The sequence below is a fragment of the Pecten maximus genome, chromosome 10 (assembly GCF_902652985.1).
Source record: "Pecten maximus chromosome 10, xPecMax1.1, whole genome shotgun sequence".
NCBI classification, from domain to species: Eukaryota; Metazoa; Mollusca; class Bivalvia; order Pectinida; family Pectinidae; genus Pecten; species Pecten maximus.
The window spans coordinates 16,999,327-17,013,868 of NC_047024.1; the positions used below are offsets into that span (position 1 = coordinate 16,999,327).

At 37.3% G+C, this 14,542-nt stretch overlaps 1 protein-coding gene across 22 annotated transcripts in view; it reads right to left on the reverse strand.

Annotated features, from left to right (window-relative positions):
- LOC117336916 (hemicentin-1-like) overlaps positions 1–14,542 on the reverse strand; it is a 160,858-nt gene that overhangs the window by 22,307 nt on the left and 124,009 nt on the right. For all 22 annotated transcript variants that reach the window (XM_033897725.1, XM_033897714.1, XM_033897722.1 and 19 more), the window contains 5 exons: positions 12,575–12,886; positions 10,882–11,184; positions 9,318–9,617; positions 8,781–9,080; positions 3,010–3,309 (listed from right to left, as the gene is read on the reverse strand). In XM_033897725.1, the coding sequence (XP_033753616.1) occupies positions 3,010–3,309; positions 8,781–9,080; positions 9,318–9,617; positions 10,882–11,184; positions 12,575–12,886 (1,515 nt within the window). The remainder of the gene's footprint in view (positions 1–3,009; positions 3,310–8,780; positions 9,081–9,317; positions 9,618–10,881; positions 11,185–12,574; positions 12,887–14,542) is intronic.

Consider the following 14,542-nt stretch of genomic DNA (forward strand, 5'->3'; position numbering starts at 1 on the left):
GATATGGTCAAGATAGAAATGTATACAGAGTTAACTGACCAGGAGTGATATGGTCAAGATAGAATGTCTACAGAGTTAACTGACCAGGAGTGATATGGTCAAGATAGAAATGTATACAGAGTTAACTGACCAGTAGTGATATGGTCAAGATAGAAATGTATGCAGAGTTAACTGACCAGTATCGATATGGTCAAGGTAGAAATGTCTACAGAGTTAACTGACCAGGAGTGATATGGTCAAGATAGGATGTCTACAGAGTTAACTGACCAGTAGTGATATGGTCAAGATAGAAATGTATACAGAGTTAACTGACCAGTAGTAATATGGTCAAGATAGGATGTCTACAGAGTTAACTGACCAGAAGTAATATGGTCAAGATAGAAATGTATACAGTTAACTGACCAGTAGTGATATGGTCAAGATAGAAATGTATACAGAGTTAACTGACCAGTAGTAATATGGTCAAGATAGGATGTCTACAGAGTTAACTGACCAGAAGTAATATGGTCAAGATAGAAATGTATACAGTTAACTGACCAGTAGTGATATGGTCAAGATAGAAATGTATACAGAGTTAACTGACCAGTATCGATATGGTCAAGTTAGGATGTCTACAGAGTTAACTGACCAGTAGTGATTTGGTCAAGGTAGACATGTCTACAGGGTTAACTGACCAGTATCGATATGGTCAAGATAGAAATGTATACAGAGTTAACCGACCAGTAGTGATATGGTCAAGATAGAAATGTATACAGAGTTAACTGACCGGTAGTGATATGGTCAAGGTAGACATGTCTACAGAGTTAACTGACCAGTAGTGATATGGTCAAGATAGAAATGTATACAGAGTTAACTGACCAGTAGTAATATGGTCAAGATAGGATGTCTACAGAGTTAACTGACCAGTAGTAATATGGTCAAGATAGAAATATATACAGTTAACTGACCAGTAGTGATATGGTCAAGATAGAAATGTATACAGAGTTAACTGACCAGTAGTGATATGGTCAAGATAGGATGTCTACAGAGTTAACTGACCAGTAGTGATATGGTCAAGGTAGACATGTCTACAGAGTTAACTGACCAGTATCGATATGGTCAAGATAGAAATGTATACAGAGTTAACCGACCAGTAGTGATATGGTCAAGATAGAAATGTATAGAGAGTTAACTGACCAGTAGTGATATGGTCAAGGTAGACATGTCTACAGAGTTAACTGACCAGTAGTGATATGGTCAAGACAGAAATGTATACAGAGTTAACTGACCAGTAGTGATATGGTCAAGGTAGACATGTCTACAGAGTTAACTGACCAGTATCGATATGGTCAAGATAGAAATGTATACAGAGTTAACCGACCAGTAGTGATATGGTCAAGATAGAAATGTATACAGAGTTAACTGACCAGTAGTAATATGGTCAAGATAGGATGTCTACAGAGTTAACTGACCAGTAGTAATATAGTCAAGATAGAAATGTATACAGTTAACTGACCAGTAGTGATATGGTCAAGATAGAAATGTATACAGAGTTAACTGACCAGTAGTGATATGGTCAAGATAGGATGTCTACAGAGTTAACTGACCAGTAGTGATATGGTCAAGGTAGACATGTCTACAGAGTTAACTGACCAGTATCGATATGGTCAAGATAGAAATGTATACAGAGTTAACCGACCAGTAGTGATATGGTCAAGATAGAAATGTATACAGAGTTAACTGACCAGTAGTGATATGGTCAAGGTAGACATGTCTACAGAGTTAACTGACCAGTAGTGATATGGTCAAGACAGAAATGTATACAGAGTTAACTGACCAGTAGTGATATGGTCAAGGTAGACATGTCTACAGAGTTAACTGACCAGTATCGATATGGTCAAGATAGAAATGTATACAGAGTTAACCGACCAGTAGTGATATGGTCAAGATAGAAATGTATAGAGAGTTAACTGACCAGTAGTGATATGGTCAAGATAGAAATGTATACAGAGTTAACCGACCAGTAGTAATATGGTCAAGATAGAAATGTATACAGAGTTAACCGACCAGTAGTGATATGGTCAAGATAGAAATGTATACAGAGTTAACCGACCAGTAGTGATATGGTCAAGATAGAAATGTATACAGAGTTAACCGACCAGTAGTGATATGGTCAAGATAGAAATGTGTACAGAGTTTACTGACCAGTAGTGATATGGTCAAGATAGAAATGTGTACAGAGTTAACTGACCAGTAGTGATATGGTCAAGGTAGACATGTCTACAGAGTTAACTGACCAGTAGTGATATGGTCAAGATAGAAATGTATACAGAGTTAACCGACCAGTAGTGATATGGTCAAGATAGAAATGTGTACAGAGTTTACTGACCAGTAGTGATATGGTCAAGATAGAAATGTGTACAGAGTTAACTGACCAGTAGTGATATGGTCAAGATAGAAATGTATACAGAGTTAACCGACCAGTAGTGATATGGTCAAGATAGAAATGTGTACAGAGTTTACTGACCAGTAGTGATATGGTCAAGATAGAAATGTGTACAGATTTAACTGACCAGTAGTGATATGGTCAAGGTAGACATGTCTACAGAGTTAACTGACCAGTAGTGATTTGGTCAAGGTAGACATGTCTACAGAGTTAACTGACCAGTAGTGATATGGTCAAGATAGAAATGTATACAGAGTTAACCGACCAGTAGTGATATGGTCAAGATAGAAATGTGTACAGAGTTTACTGACCAGTAGTGATATGGTCAAGATAGAAATGTGTACAGAGTTAACTGACCAGTAGTGATATGGTCAAGGTAGACATGTCTACAGAGTTAACTGACCAGTAGTGATATGGTCAAGATAGAAATGTATACAGAGTTAACTGACCAGTAGTGATATGGTCAAGGTAGACATGTCTACAGAGTTAACTGACCAGTAGTGATATGGTCAAGGTAGACATGTCTACAGAGTTAACTGACCAGTAGTGATATGGTCAAGATAGAAATGTTGGTGTATGTTTACCTCCTGTAACTGTTAGAGTGGTTTGTGTACTCCTGCCAACACCAACACTATTTGTAGCAGTACAGACATAGGTGCCAGTGTCCACACTGTCTGAGACGGAGATGACCAAGGAAGGGCTGTTCACTGATGACCCTTGGTATTGATTGTTGTCAATAGCAACAGTGGTGACCACTCCCCCTGAGGTGCGTTCCCAGGAAACAGAGGTAGCCACTGGTGTTCCAGTTACCGTACACTCCAGTGTAACAGATTGTCCTTTGGTTACCGTGTAGAATGGTTGCAGTACTTGAACAACGGGTAAAGCTGGAAAACAATTATAGTACAATTTATAGTCCATATAGTTATAGAATAATCTATCATGAAAAACAAAATTTATATACATATAAAAATAAACACACTGAAAAAAATATCAATAGCTTTTACTTTTCCTAAGAGGTCGTGTGGACAACTGAACATGCTTGGTTCTGACACAGTAGCTCATAAAGTAAAATTAGAGAATATTTCTATTTACATTTTGTGTGACATTTGCCAATATAATGTGATATATAATAACTTGTATTATATTAATTATGCTGCCATTTGTACAGTAAAGGAAGCTAGGTGTCCTGGGTAAACACACATGGCCATAGGTCATTTTCACCATTAGTTAATATACTGAACTTCTGAATGTATACTAATTAAAAGGTACTTTACAAATCTCAAATTATGACACTAACTAGTTATGTCAAACAGATACCAGGTCATAAAAATATGTTACAAAGATATCCAAGTGCATGCCATGTCTTGCATTTCACAAAGCACACAATGTGCCAAGATCAACACTTATAATATGGTACATTTCTCAATATTAAGCTAACCTAAAGAACTTTAATAAAATTTACATTCAAAATATTTCAAAGGTTGTGAAATAAAATTTATTATGGAACAATATATTAAATGAAAATATTTCATCATCCAACAATTTAAGTGTTCACATAAAGAAATTGACCAAGGATTTATAAAGTTATAACATGACCAATTCTTAACAAGATTTACACCAAACTTCACTAAAATTACAGCATTTCCCCTAAAAATCAACCAAACAAATCTCTATATTGATGAAGTGATGGGAAAGAAACATCTTGTCATATGTCTTGGACATGTGTACATATATTGTTGCATTTCAAAATAAATAGCAAACTTCACAACATCAATAATTCTCAAAATTCACGTTATTGTGACATTATAATCCAAAAAATCACATAACTTAGAAACAATAAGGATATTGTAAAATAATTTTTCAAAATCTTATGTTTTCAAACCAAAAATATTCAAAACAAGTAATATTTGTGACTTTTGAAATACAAAACAGAAAACATAACGCATGACTAGACCATACGTCTATCAACATACAAACTTCCATCAAACCAATTAAACTGTAATATTACCATGTATTGTTAACATGTACTCCAAACAACAAGTGTCCTGGGTATTGTTAACATGTACTCCAAACAACAAGTGTCCTGGGTATTGTTAACATGTACTCCAAACAACAAGTGTCCTGGGTATTGTTAACATGTACTCCAAACAACAAGTGTACTGGGTAATGTTAACATGTACTCCAAACAACAAGTGTCCTGGGTATTGTTAACATGTACTCCAAACAACAAGTGTCCTGGGTATTGTTAACATGTACTCCAAACAACAAGTGTCCTGGGTATTGTTAACATGTACTCCAAACAACAAGTGTCCTGGGTATTGTTAACATGTACTCCAAACAACAAGTGTACTGGGTATTGTTAACATGTACTCCAAACAACAAGTGTCCTGTGTATTGTTAACATGTACTCCAAACAACAAGTACCCTGGGTATTGTTAACATGTACTCCAAACAACAAGTATCCTGGGTATTGTTAACATGTACTCCAAACAACAAGTGTCCTGGGTATTGTTAACATGTACTCCAAACAACAAGTATTCTGGGTAATGTTAACATGTACTCCAAACAACAAGTATCATGGGTATTGTTAACATGTACTCCAAACAACAAGTATCCTGGGTATTGTTAACATGTACTCCAAACAACAAGTATCCTGGGTAATGTTAACATGTACTCCAAACAACAAGTGTCCTGGGTAATGTTAACATGTACTCCAAACAACAAGTATCCTGGGTATTGTTAACATGTACTCCAAACAACAAGTGTCCTGGGTATTGTTAACATGTACTCCAAACAACAAGTGTCATGGGTATTGTTAACATGTACTCCAAACAACAAGTGTCCTGGGTAATGTTAACATGTACTCCAAACAACAAGTATCCTGGGTAATGTTAACATGTACTCCAAACAACAAGTGTCCTGGGTAATGTTAACATGTACTCCAAACAACAAGTATCCTGGGTATTGTTAACATGTACTCCAAACAACAAGTGTCCTGGATAATGTTAACATGTACTGCAAACAACAAGTATCCTGGGTATTGTTAACATGTACTCCAAACAACAAGTGTCCTGGATAATGTTAACATGTACTGCAAACAACAAGTGTACTGGGTATTGTTAACATGTACTCCAAACAACAAGTATCCTGGGTATTGTTAACATGTACTCCAAACAACAAGTATCATGGGTATTGTTAACATGTACTCCAAACAACAAGTATCCTGGATAATGTTAACATGTACTCCAAACAACAAGTGTCCTGGGTATTGTTAACATGTACTCCAAACAACAAGTGTACTGGGTAATGTTAACATGTACTCCAAACAACAAGTGTCCTGGGTAATGTTAACATGTACTCCAAACAACAAGTGTCATGGGTAATGTTAACATGTACTCCAAACAACAAGTATCCTGGGTATTGTTAACATGTACTCCAAACAACAAGTGTCCTGGATAATGTTAACATGTACTGCAAACAACAAGTGTCCTGGGTATTGTTAACATGTACTCCAAACAACAAGTATCCTGGATAATGTTAACATGTACTCCAAACAACAAGTGTCCTGGGTATTGTTAACATGTACTCCAAACAACAAGTATCCTGGGTATTGTTAACATGTACTCCAAACAACAAGTATCCTGGGTATTGTTAACATGTACTCCAAACAACAAGTATCCTGGGTATTGTTAACATGTACTCCAAACAACAAGTGTACTGGGTAATGTTAACATGTACTCCAAACAACAAGTGTCCTGGGTATTGTTAACATGTACTCCAAACAACAAGTGTCCTGGGTATTGTTAACATGTACTCCAAACAACAAGTGCCCTGGGTATTGTTAACATGTACTCCAAACAACAAGTGTACTGGGTATTGTTAACATGTACTCCAAACAACAAGTGTCCTGTGTATTGTTAACATGTACTCCAAACAACAAGTGTCATGGGTATTGTTAACATGTACTCCAAACAACAAGCGTAGTGGGTATTGTTAACATGTACTCCAAACAACAAGTGTCCTGGGTATTGTTAACATGTACTCCAAACAACAAGTGTCCTGGGAATTGTTAACATGTACTCCAAACAACAAGTGTCCTGGGTAATGTTAACATGTACTCCAAACAACAAGTATCCTGGGTAATGTTAACATGTACTCCAAACAACAAGTATCATGGGTATTGTTAACATGTACTCCAAACAACAAGTATCCTGGGTATTGTTAACATGTACTCCAAACAACAAGTATCCTGGGTAATGTTAACATGTACTCCAAACAACAAGTGTCCTGGGTAATGTTAACATGTACTCCAAACAACAAGTATCCTGGGTATTGTTAACATGTACTCCAAACAACAAGTGTCCTGGGTATTGTTAACATGTACTCCAAACAACAAGTGTCATGGGTATTGTTAACATGTACTCCAAACAACAAGTGTCCTGGGTAATGTTAACATGTACTCCAAACAACAAGTGTCCTGGGTAATGTTAACATGTACTCCAAACAACAAGTATCCTGGGTATTGTTAACATGTACTCCAAACAACAAGTATCCTGGGTATTGTTAACATGTACTCCAAACAACAAGTGTCCTGGGTATTGTTAACATGTACTCCAAACAACAAGTGTCCTGGGAATTGTTAACATGTACTCCAAACAACAAGTATCCTGGGTAATGTTAACATGTACTCCAAACAACAAGTATCATGGGTAATGTTAACATGTACTCCAAACAACAAGTGTCCTGGGAATTGTTAACATGTACTCCAAACAACAAGTATCCTGGGTAATGTTAACATGTACTCCAAACAACAAGTATCATGGGTAATGTTAACATGTACTCCAAACAACAAGTGTCCTGGGTATTGTTAACATGTATTCCAAACAACAAGTATCCTGGGTATTGTTAACATGTATTCCAAACAACAAGTGTCCTGGGTATTGTTAACATGTACTTCAAACAACAAGTGTCCTGGGTATTGTTAACATGTACTCCAAAAAACAAGTGTCCTGGGTATTGTTAACATGTACTCAAAACAACAAGTATCCTGGGTATTGTTAACATGTACTCCAAACAACAAGTATCCTGGGTATTGTTAACATGTACTCCAAACAACAAGCGTAGTGGGTATTGTTAACATGTACTCCAAACAACAAGTATCCTGGGTAATGTTAACATGTACTCCAAACAACAAGTATCATGGGTAATGTTAACATGTACTCCAAACAACAAGTGTCCTGGGTATTGTTAACATGTACTCCAAACAACAAGTGTCCTGGGTATTGTTAACATGTATTCCAAACAACAAGTGTCCTGGGTATTGTTAACATGTACTTCAAACAACAAGTGTCCTGGGTATTGTTAACATGTACTCCAAAAAACAAGTGTCCTGGGTATTGTTAACATGTACTCAAAACAACAAGTATCCTGGGTATTGTTAACATGTACTCCAAACAACAAGTATCCTGGGTATTGTTAACATGTACTCCAAACAACAAGCGTAGTGGGTATTGTTAACATGTACTCCAAACAACAAGTATCCTGGGTAATGTTAACATGTACTCCAAACAACAAGTATCCTGGGTATTGTTAACATGTACTCCAAACAACAAGTGTCCTGGGTAATGTTAACATGTACTCCAAACAACAAGTGTCCTGGGTATTGTTAACATGTACTCCAAACAACAAGTATCCTGGGTATTGTTAGCATGTACTCCAAACAACAAGTGTCCTGGGTATTGTTAACATGTACTCCAAACAACAAGTATCCTGGGTATTGTTAACATGTACTCCAAACAACAAGTGTCCTGGGTAATGTTAACATGTACTCCAAACAACAAGTGTCCTGGGTATTGTTAACATGTACTCCAAACAACAAGTGTCCTGGGTATTGTTAACATGTACTCCAAACAACAAGTGTCCTGGGTATTGTTAACATGTACTCCAAACAACAAGTATCCTGGGTAATGTTAACATGTACTCCAAACAACAAGTGTCCTGGGTAATGTTAACATGTACTCCAAACAACAATTGTCATGGGTATTGTTAACATGTACTCCAAACAACAAGTGTCCTGGGTAATGTTAACATGTACTCCAAACAACAAGTGTCCTGGGTATTGTTAACATGTACTCCAAACAACAAGTATCCTGGGTAATGTTAACATGTACTCCAAACAACAAGTATCCTGGGTAGTAGTAGGTGCAGATGTTAAGTACCCTGCAGGCCAACACTAAATATACAGTGCTGACAAATATTTGTTGTAATGTACGGATAAGATTGACAAAAGAAAAACTTAAGTCCTTGTCCCGCTGCCCCCTTTAACCTTCGTTAAGGGATTAAGTATTGACAATACCTCCTGTGACCTCCAGATAGGTCTGAGAGCTGGTGCCTGTCCCCACAGCATTAGTAGCCTGACAAACGTAGAAGGCGACATCACTGCTGTCAGCATTAGATATGACTAGACTTGGTGAATTCACAGAGCCACCGCTGAATTTGGAATTGTTGATTGTGACTGTAGTTGTTACACCATTCGCTGTTTTTTGCCAGATGACAGTTGAGGCCTGTGGGGTTGCTACCACAACACATTCCAAAATAGCTGTAGTACCGGTGGTGACTGAGTAGGAGGCTTCAGTGATGGTGACCGCTGGGACAGCTGTGGACAAAATCACAACATCAGAAATAAGCACATGATAGACAGGATTTGTGGCATTGACCTGCACCATACATATAACCTGCCAAAACAAATTTATAACAATCTGATTATTTATTATTTTATGGGTATAATAATCAAACAACTTGGAGAATAAGAATAACAAAATAATGTATAAGAACACTCAAACGCCCATATTCAGGGCAGAAAAATAGATGTAGTGTAACAATGGGTTCTTACCTCCAGTAACAGAGACAGTGACAGTCTGAGAATTACCAGTGCCTACAGCATTACTGGCCTTACACCTATAGGATCCACTGTCATCACTTTGGGCATTGTATATAATCAGGGAAGGTGAGCTAGTGGTGGAGCCACCATAGGATATTTGGTCGATTGTCAGCCTGTTTACCACATTGTTCACAATCTTTTCCCAGAACACAACACTGGCAGCAGGGATGGCCGTTACAGAACACTGGATTGTCACATCTGAGCCAGTGATGACATTGTAGTTTGTCTGTCCAACAGTCACAGTTGGTGGGTCTGTAAGTAAAATGTATAAACTATATATCAAGGCTTAGTTACATATTTCACTGTTGGGTTACGATGTAGACTCAGTAACAGTAATGTATTTCCTGTGTGAACTCAGTAACAGTAATGTATTTCTTGTATAGAAACAGTTACAGTAATGTATTTCTTGTATAGACTCAGTAACTGTAATGTATTTCTTGTATAGACTCATTAACAGTAATGTATTTCTTGTATAGACTCAGTAACAGTAATGTATTTCTTGTATAGACTCAGTAACAGTAATGTATTTCCTGTGTGAACTCAGTAACAGTAATGTATTTCCTGTGTGAACTCATTAACAGTAATGTATTTCTTGTATAGACTCAGTAACTGTAATGTATTTCTTGTATAGACTCAGTAACAGTAATGTATTTCCTGTGTGAACTCAGTAACAGTAATGTATTTCCTGTGTGAACTCAGTAACAGTAATGTATTTCCTGTATAGACTCAGTAACTGTAATGTATTTCTTGTATAGACTCAGTAACAGTAATGTATTTCCTGTATAGACTCAGTAACAGTAATGTATTTCCTGTGTGAACTCAGTAACAGTAATGTATTTCTTGTATAGACTCAGTAACTGTAATGTATTTCTTGTATAGACTCAGTAACAGTAATGTATTTCCTGTATAGACTCAGTAACAGTAATGTATTTCCTGTGTGAACTCAGTAACAGTAATGTATTTCTTGTATAGACTCAGTAACTGTAATGTATTTCTTGTATAGACTCAGTAACAGTAATGTATTTCCTGTATAGACTCAGTAACAGTAATGTATTTCCTGTGTGAACTCATTAACAGTAATGTATTTCTTGTATAGACTCAGTAACAGTAATGTATTTCTTGTATAGAAACAGTAACAGTAATGTATTTCTTGTATAGACTCAGTAACAGTAATGTATTTCCTGTAAGTTACTAAAGCTTTTCACATCAATCATAATTGTTCTCCTTAATGTCATATGTAAATGTATAACTTGGTGTGTAAGGAGATATATGTATGCATGATTGCAGTTATGAAAGTAATCTTAACATTGACTTTGTGTGTCATATGAAATGATGTTTTTTAAATAAGCAATAAATCATAAGATAAGAAGTTTTGTTGAATCCTACGCATAATTTTTGGAGGAGTAGGCAGTACAAATTTGTGTCTACAGACAGATAGACAGATTCTACCTTACCTCCCTAACCTCATTGCAACAAACAGTTCAAGCATCTAATCCCAACAGCCATAAATACATACCTCCAGTAATAGTGAGTGTCACTTGTGAGCTCTCTGAAGTGCCAAGAGAGTTTGTGGCTGAACATTTGTAGACACCTAGGTCATTACTATCAGCATTGATGACAGTCAAGGATGGATTGCCGAGGGAAGCCCCAGAAAAACTTGCTCCATCAATAGTAATTTGGGTGAAAGGTCCATTGTTGATGGATCGTGTCCAAGCAATGCTGGTCACTGCTGGGTTACCAAATACAGAGCACTGAAGAGTTATTGTTCCTCCCGTGATGATAGTGTAGGACGTCTGGGAAACAGTGACGGTAGGAGGGGCTGAAATCAAACAAGGATGGATAGTATTGCAACAGCAATACAAAGTCCCCTGCCTGACCCAGGAGTGCAACTATTTATTTCCCATTTTTTAAACTACATGTTATACTGATCACGTATACCAAGTTTCGCTAAAATCGGAGTAGTACTTTAGGAGGAATGGTCCGGACAAGTCTCAACCAATGAGAAGTCGGGGACCATTTTGAAAATTGGTTTTTCGAAAAAAAATGTGGGATGCACAACTACATGTTATACTGATCATGAATACCAAGTTTCGTTAAAATCGGAGTAGTACTTTAGGAGGAGTTGTCCGGACAAGCCTCAACCAATGAGAAGCCGGCAGCCATTTTGAAAAATGAATTTTTGAAAAAAAAATGTGGGACGCACAACTACATGTTATACTGATCATGTATACCAAGTTTCTTTAAATCGGAGTAGTACTTTAGGAAGAGTTGTCCAGACAAGTCTCAACCAATGAGAAGTCAGCGGCCATTTTGAAAATTGGTTTTCGAAAAAAAAAAATGTGGGATGCACAACTACATGTTATACTGATCATGTATACCAAGTTTCGTTAAAATCAGAGTAGTACTTAAGGAGGAGTTGTCCGGACAAGTCTCAATCAATGAGAAGTCGGCGGCCATTTTGAAAATAGGTTTTTCGAAGAAAAAAAAGTAGGATGCACAACTACATGTTATACTGATCATGTATACCAAGTTTCATTAAAGTCGGAGTAGCACTTTAGGAGGAGTTGTCCGGACAACTATTGCGTGACAGACAGACAGACGGACGGACAGACAGATGGATGGAGGGTAAACCTATAGTCCCCCCCGTTTTTCAAACGGCAGGGGACTAATAACACGTCCAGGAGTAATGATAGTACACAATTTTCATTAATCACCTGAAATCTTGACCTTTGAGCATTCCAGCAAATTTGAGGGAGACACAAAATACTATTTGAATTTTAGGGAACTTTGTGAACACCTTGCCGACAGCCCATGTGCCTGCTCTGTCAGGATCAGGTTCAAAATATTCAAATGTTCTTACTGCCATCTTATACATGTAATCATAAATTTTGAATTATTTCCAATGGAAAGTGAAGACGACACATCTAAAACTGCCCTCTTTCTTAACAAGCCTATAAGGATTCCATCCTCTCCAAGATTAACAATTTTGATAAATACCTATATACCCTCATAAAAAAATATAAAAGTATTGCTTTTCTTTGAATTAAGGACATTTTATCTCTTTTGGCCCTGCCCCTCAGCTCATGGGATAGAATGACAGAAATGTATGGTTTCTATATGGTGACTCATCAACCCTGTTAACATTGACAGGTCTATATCTGGCAGATCACCAATATAAAGAACTGTCTAGTTACTAGTTAGGAACTCACCTCCAGTAACTGATAGGAAGGCCTGGTTACTGGTTCCTGTGCCAACACTGTTAGTGGCAGTACAAACATAGAAACCCTGGTCGCTCTCTTCAGTAGTGATCACCTGGAGACCAGGACTAGACACTGAGCCACCGCTGTAGTTGATGTTATCAATGACAATGGGTGTGTTGACATTGTTGCCGCCAATGTTGGTGATCTTTCTCCATTCCACAGATGTGTGAGTGGGGCTAGCAGACACAGAGCAGTCAATGGTGATAGATGAGCCCACCAGTACTGAGTAGGTGTTCTGTGATATGGTCACAACAGGAATGGCTGAAAAAAACAGATTACATATTGGTTCTCAAAACAAAATATCCAAAACAGCTTGGCACCCAGCATAATGTTTATTGGTTCTATGATTTACTAAGCTTTTCTCTATCTTAATGATTTATGAAATCCAAGAGAGATCTAACAGCAAACAGCAATACAGAACTTCAGCTGTCAGCCATTTTGTGTTCTGTATCAGTCAATTTGACCCTAGTTGGCCTTGTCCATATGCCCCTCTGAGTTAAAATTTGAGTCAGGGCCAATATGTGCATACCATCAAACTGTCATCTTATACTGATAATTCTTACCATGTTTTAATTGCGAATCAACAAACAATGATCAAACTTATGATTTCCCAACATAATTAAACTGTAGTAAATTGTACCCTCTTCCCAGAGGAATTCTGGGTCTTCAGAAGATTTTTAAAATGTCAGTCAATTTGACCAGTTTTGCCCAGTCCCTCAGGCCCCTAGGGAGTGGGGACCATATAATTCACAAATTTGGTTGATCTCTGGCTATGAAAGGTTTCTTTAAAATTTCAATGAAATTGGTTCAGGGCTTTCTGAAAAGAAGTTGAAAATTGTTTAAAGATCGACCCACACGACAAGTAGGCGATTAGAATCCTTAATTATTAGCACTTTAATCACTAGAGGCTTACACCTGTAGGAAATATTTCGACAAGATTTGGTTTATTTTATCAGCACAACTACAATATGAGAGAGTACATCCACTGATTAAAAGTTTTGATGAGAATTGTAGAAGATATCACAGACAGACATTGGACTGATCTGATTCAATCCCAACCCTAATGTTTGTTACAGGGGTAATAACAAGCCCAAACATGTCTTGTTCAGACGTTAACAAATACGTTATTTCATTGTTTTGCAATTATAAATGAGTTTATGTATATCTTGCTTATAACCATTGTCAGTAACCCATGGCCCTGACGCTCATTGCAAGAGGCTGCACTTGGGACGAGGTTTAGTGTACACAGTGAATTTATAGCGAGGTCCACTACTTGAATACATTGACCATTAGTAGGGCATATATCATTTTGCTGGGGGTCCCCATAACAGGGATATATGCAAAATATGTTTTTCACAAAAGAGTTCTGATGTTTGACCTGTATGGTGGTATTTAATTGGTTGCTTTTTTTAATGCCATAACAAGATTCTCTGTACTTATCATTACACTGTCTCTGTCCGTGAGGGTCATAAAAAGGGGTTACCAACGATGGCTTATTACAAGATCAAAGTCTATTTCTATATCACATATTCTGTATAATCAAATTCACTATGACCTTTTTGCATTTTGCAGTCTGTTAGGAACTTATAGTTTTAGTAAAATCTGTAGCGGGACTGGACTGGGTCGATCATCAGTGACCAGGTAGCTCAATTGGTAGAGCATCCAGCTAGTGCTCGTAGGTCCCGGGTTCGAACCCCGGTCTGGTCACTACATTTTCTCCTCTCCTGTTACACATCTACCTTAATCTTGACCTGGGTAGTTTTTAAACCCATATTGAGTATCAACATTTCCTAGTGCATAATCATACAAAATTTCAGGGGGAATTTTTGCGATCAGAAGGATATTCAGATAGACTTACTGCCTGTTACATAATACTACAAACATGGGAGATATTCAGATAGACTTACTGCCTGTTAT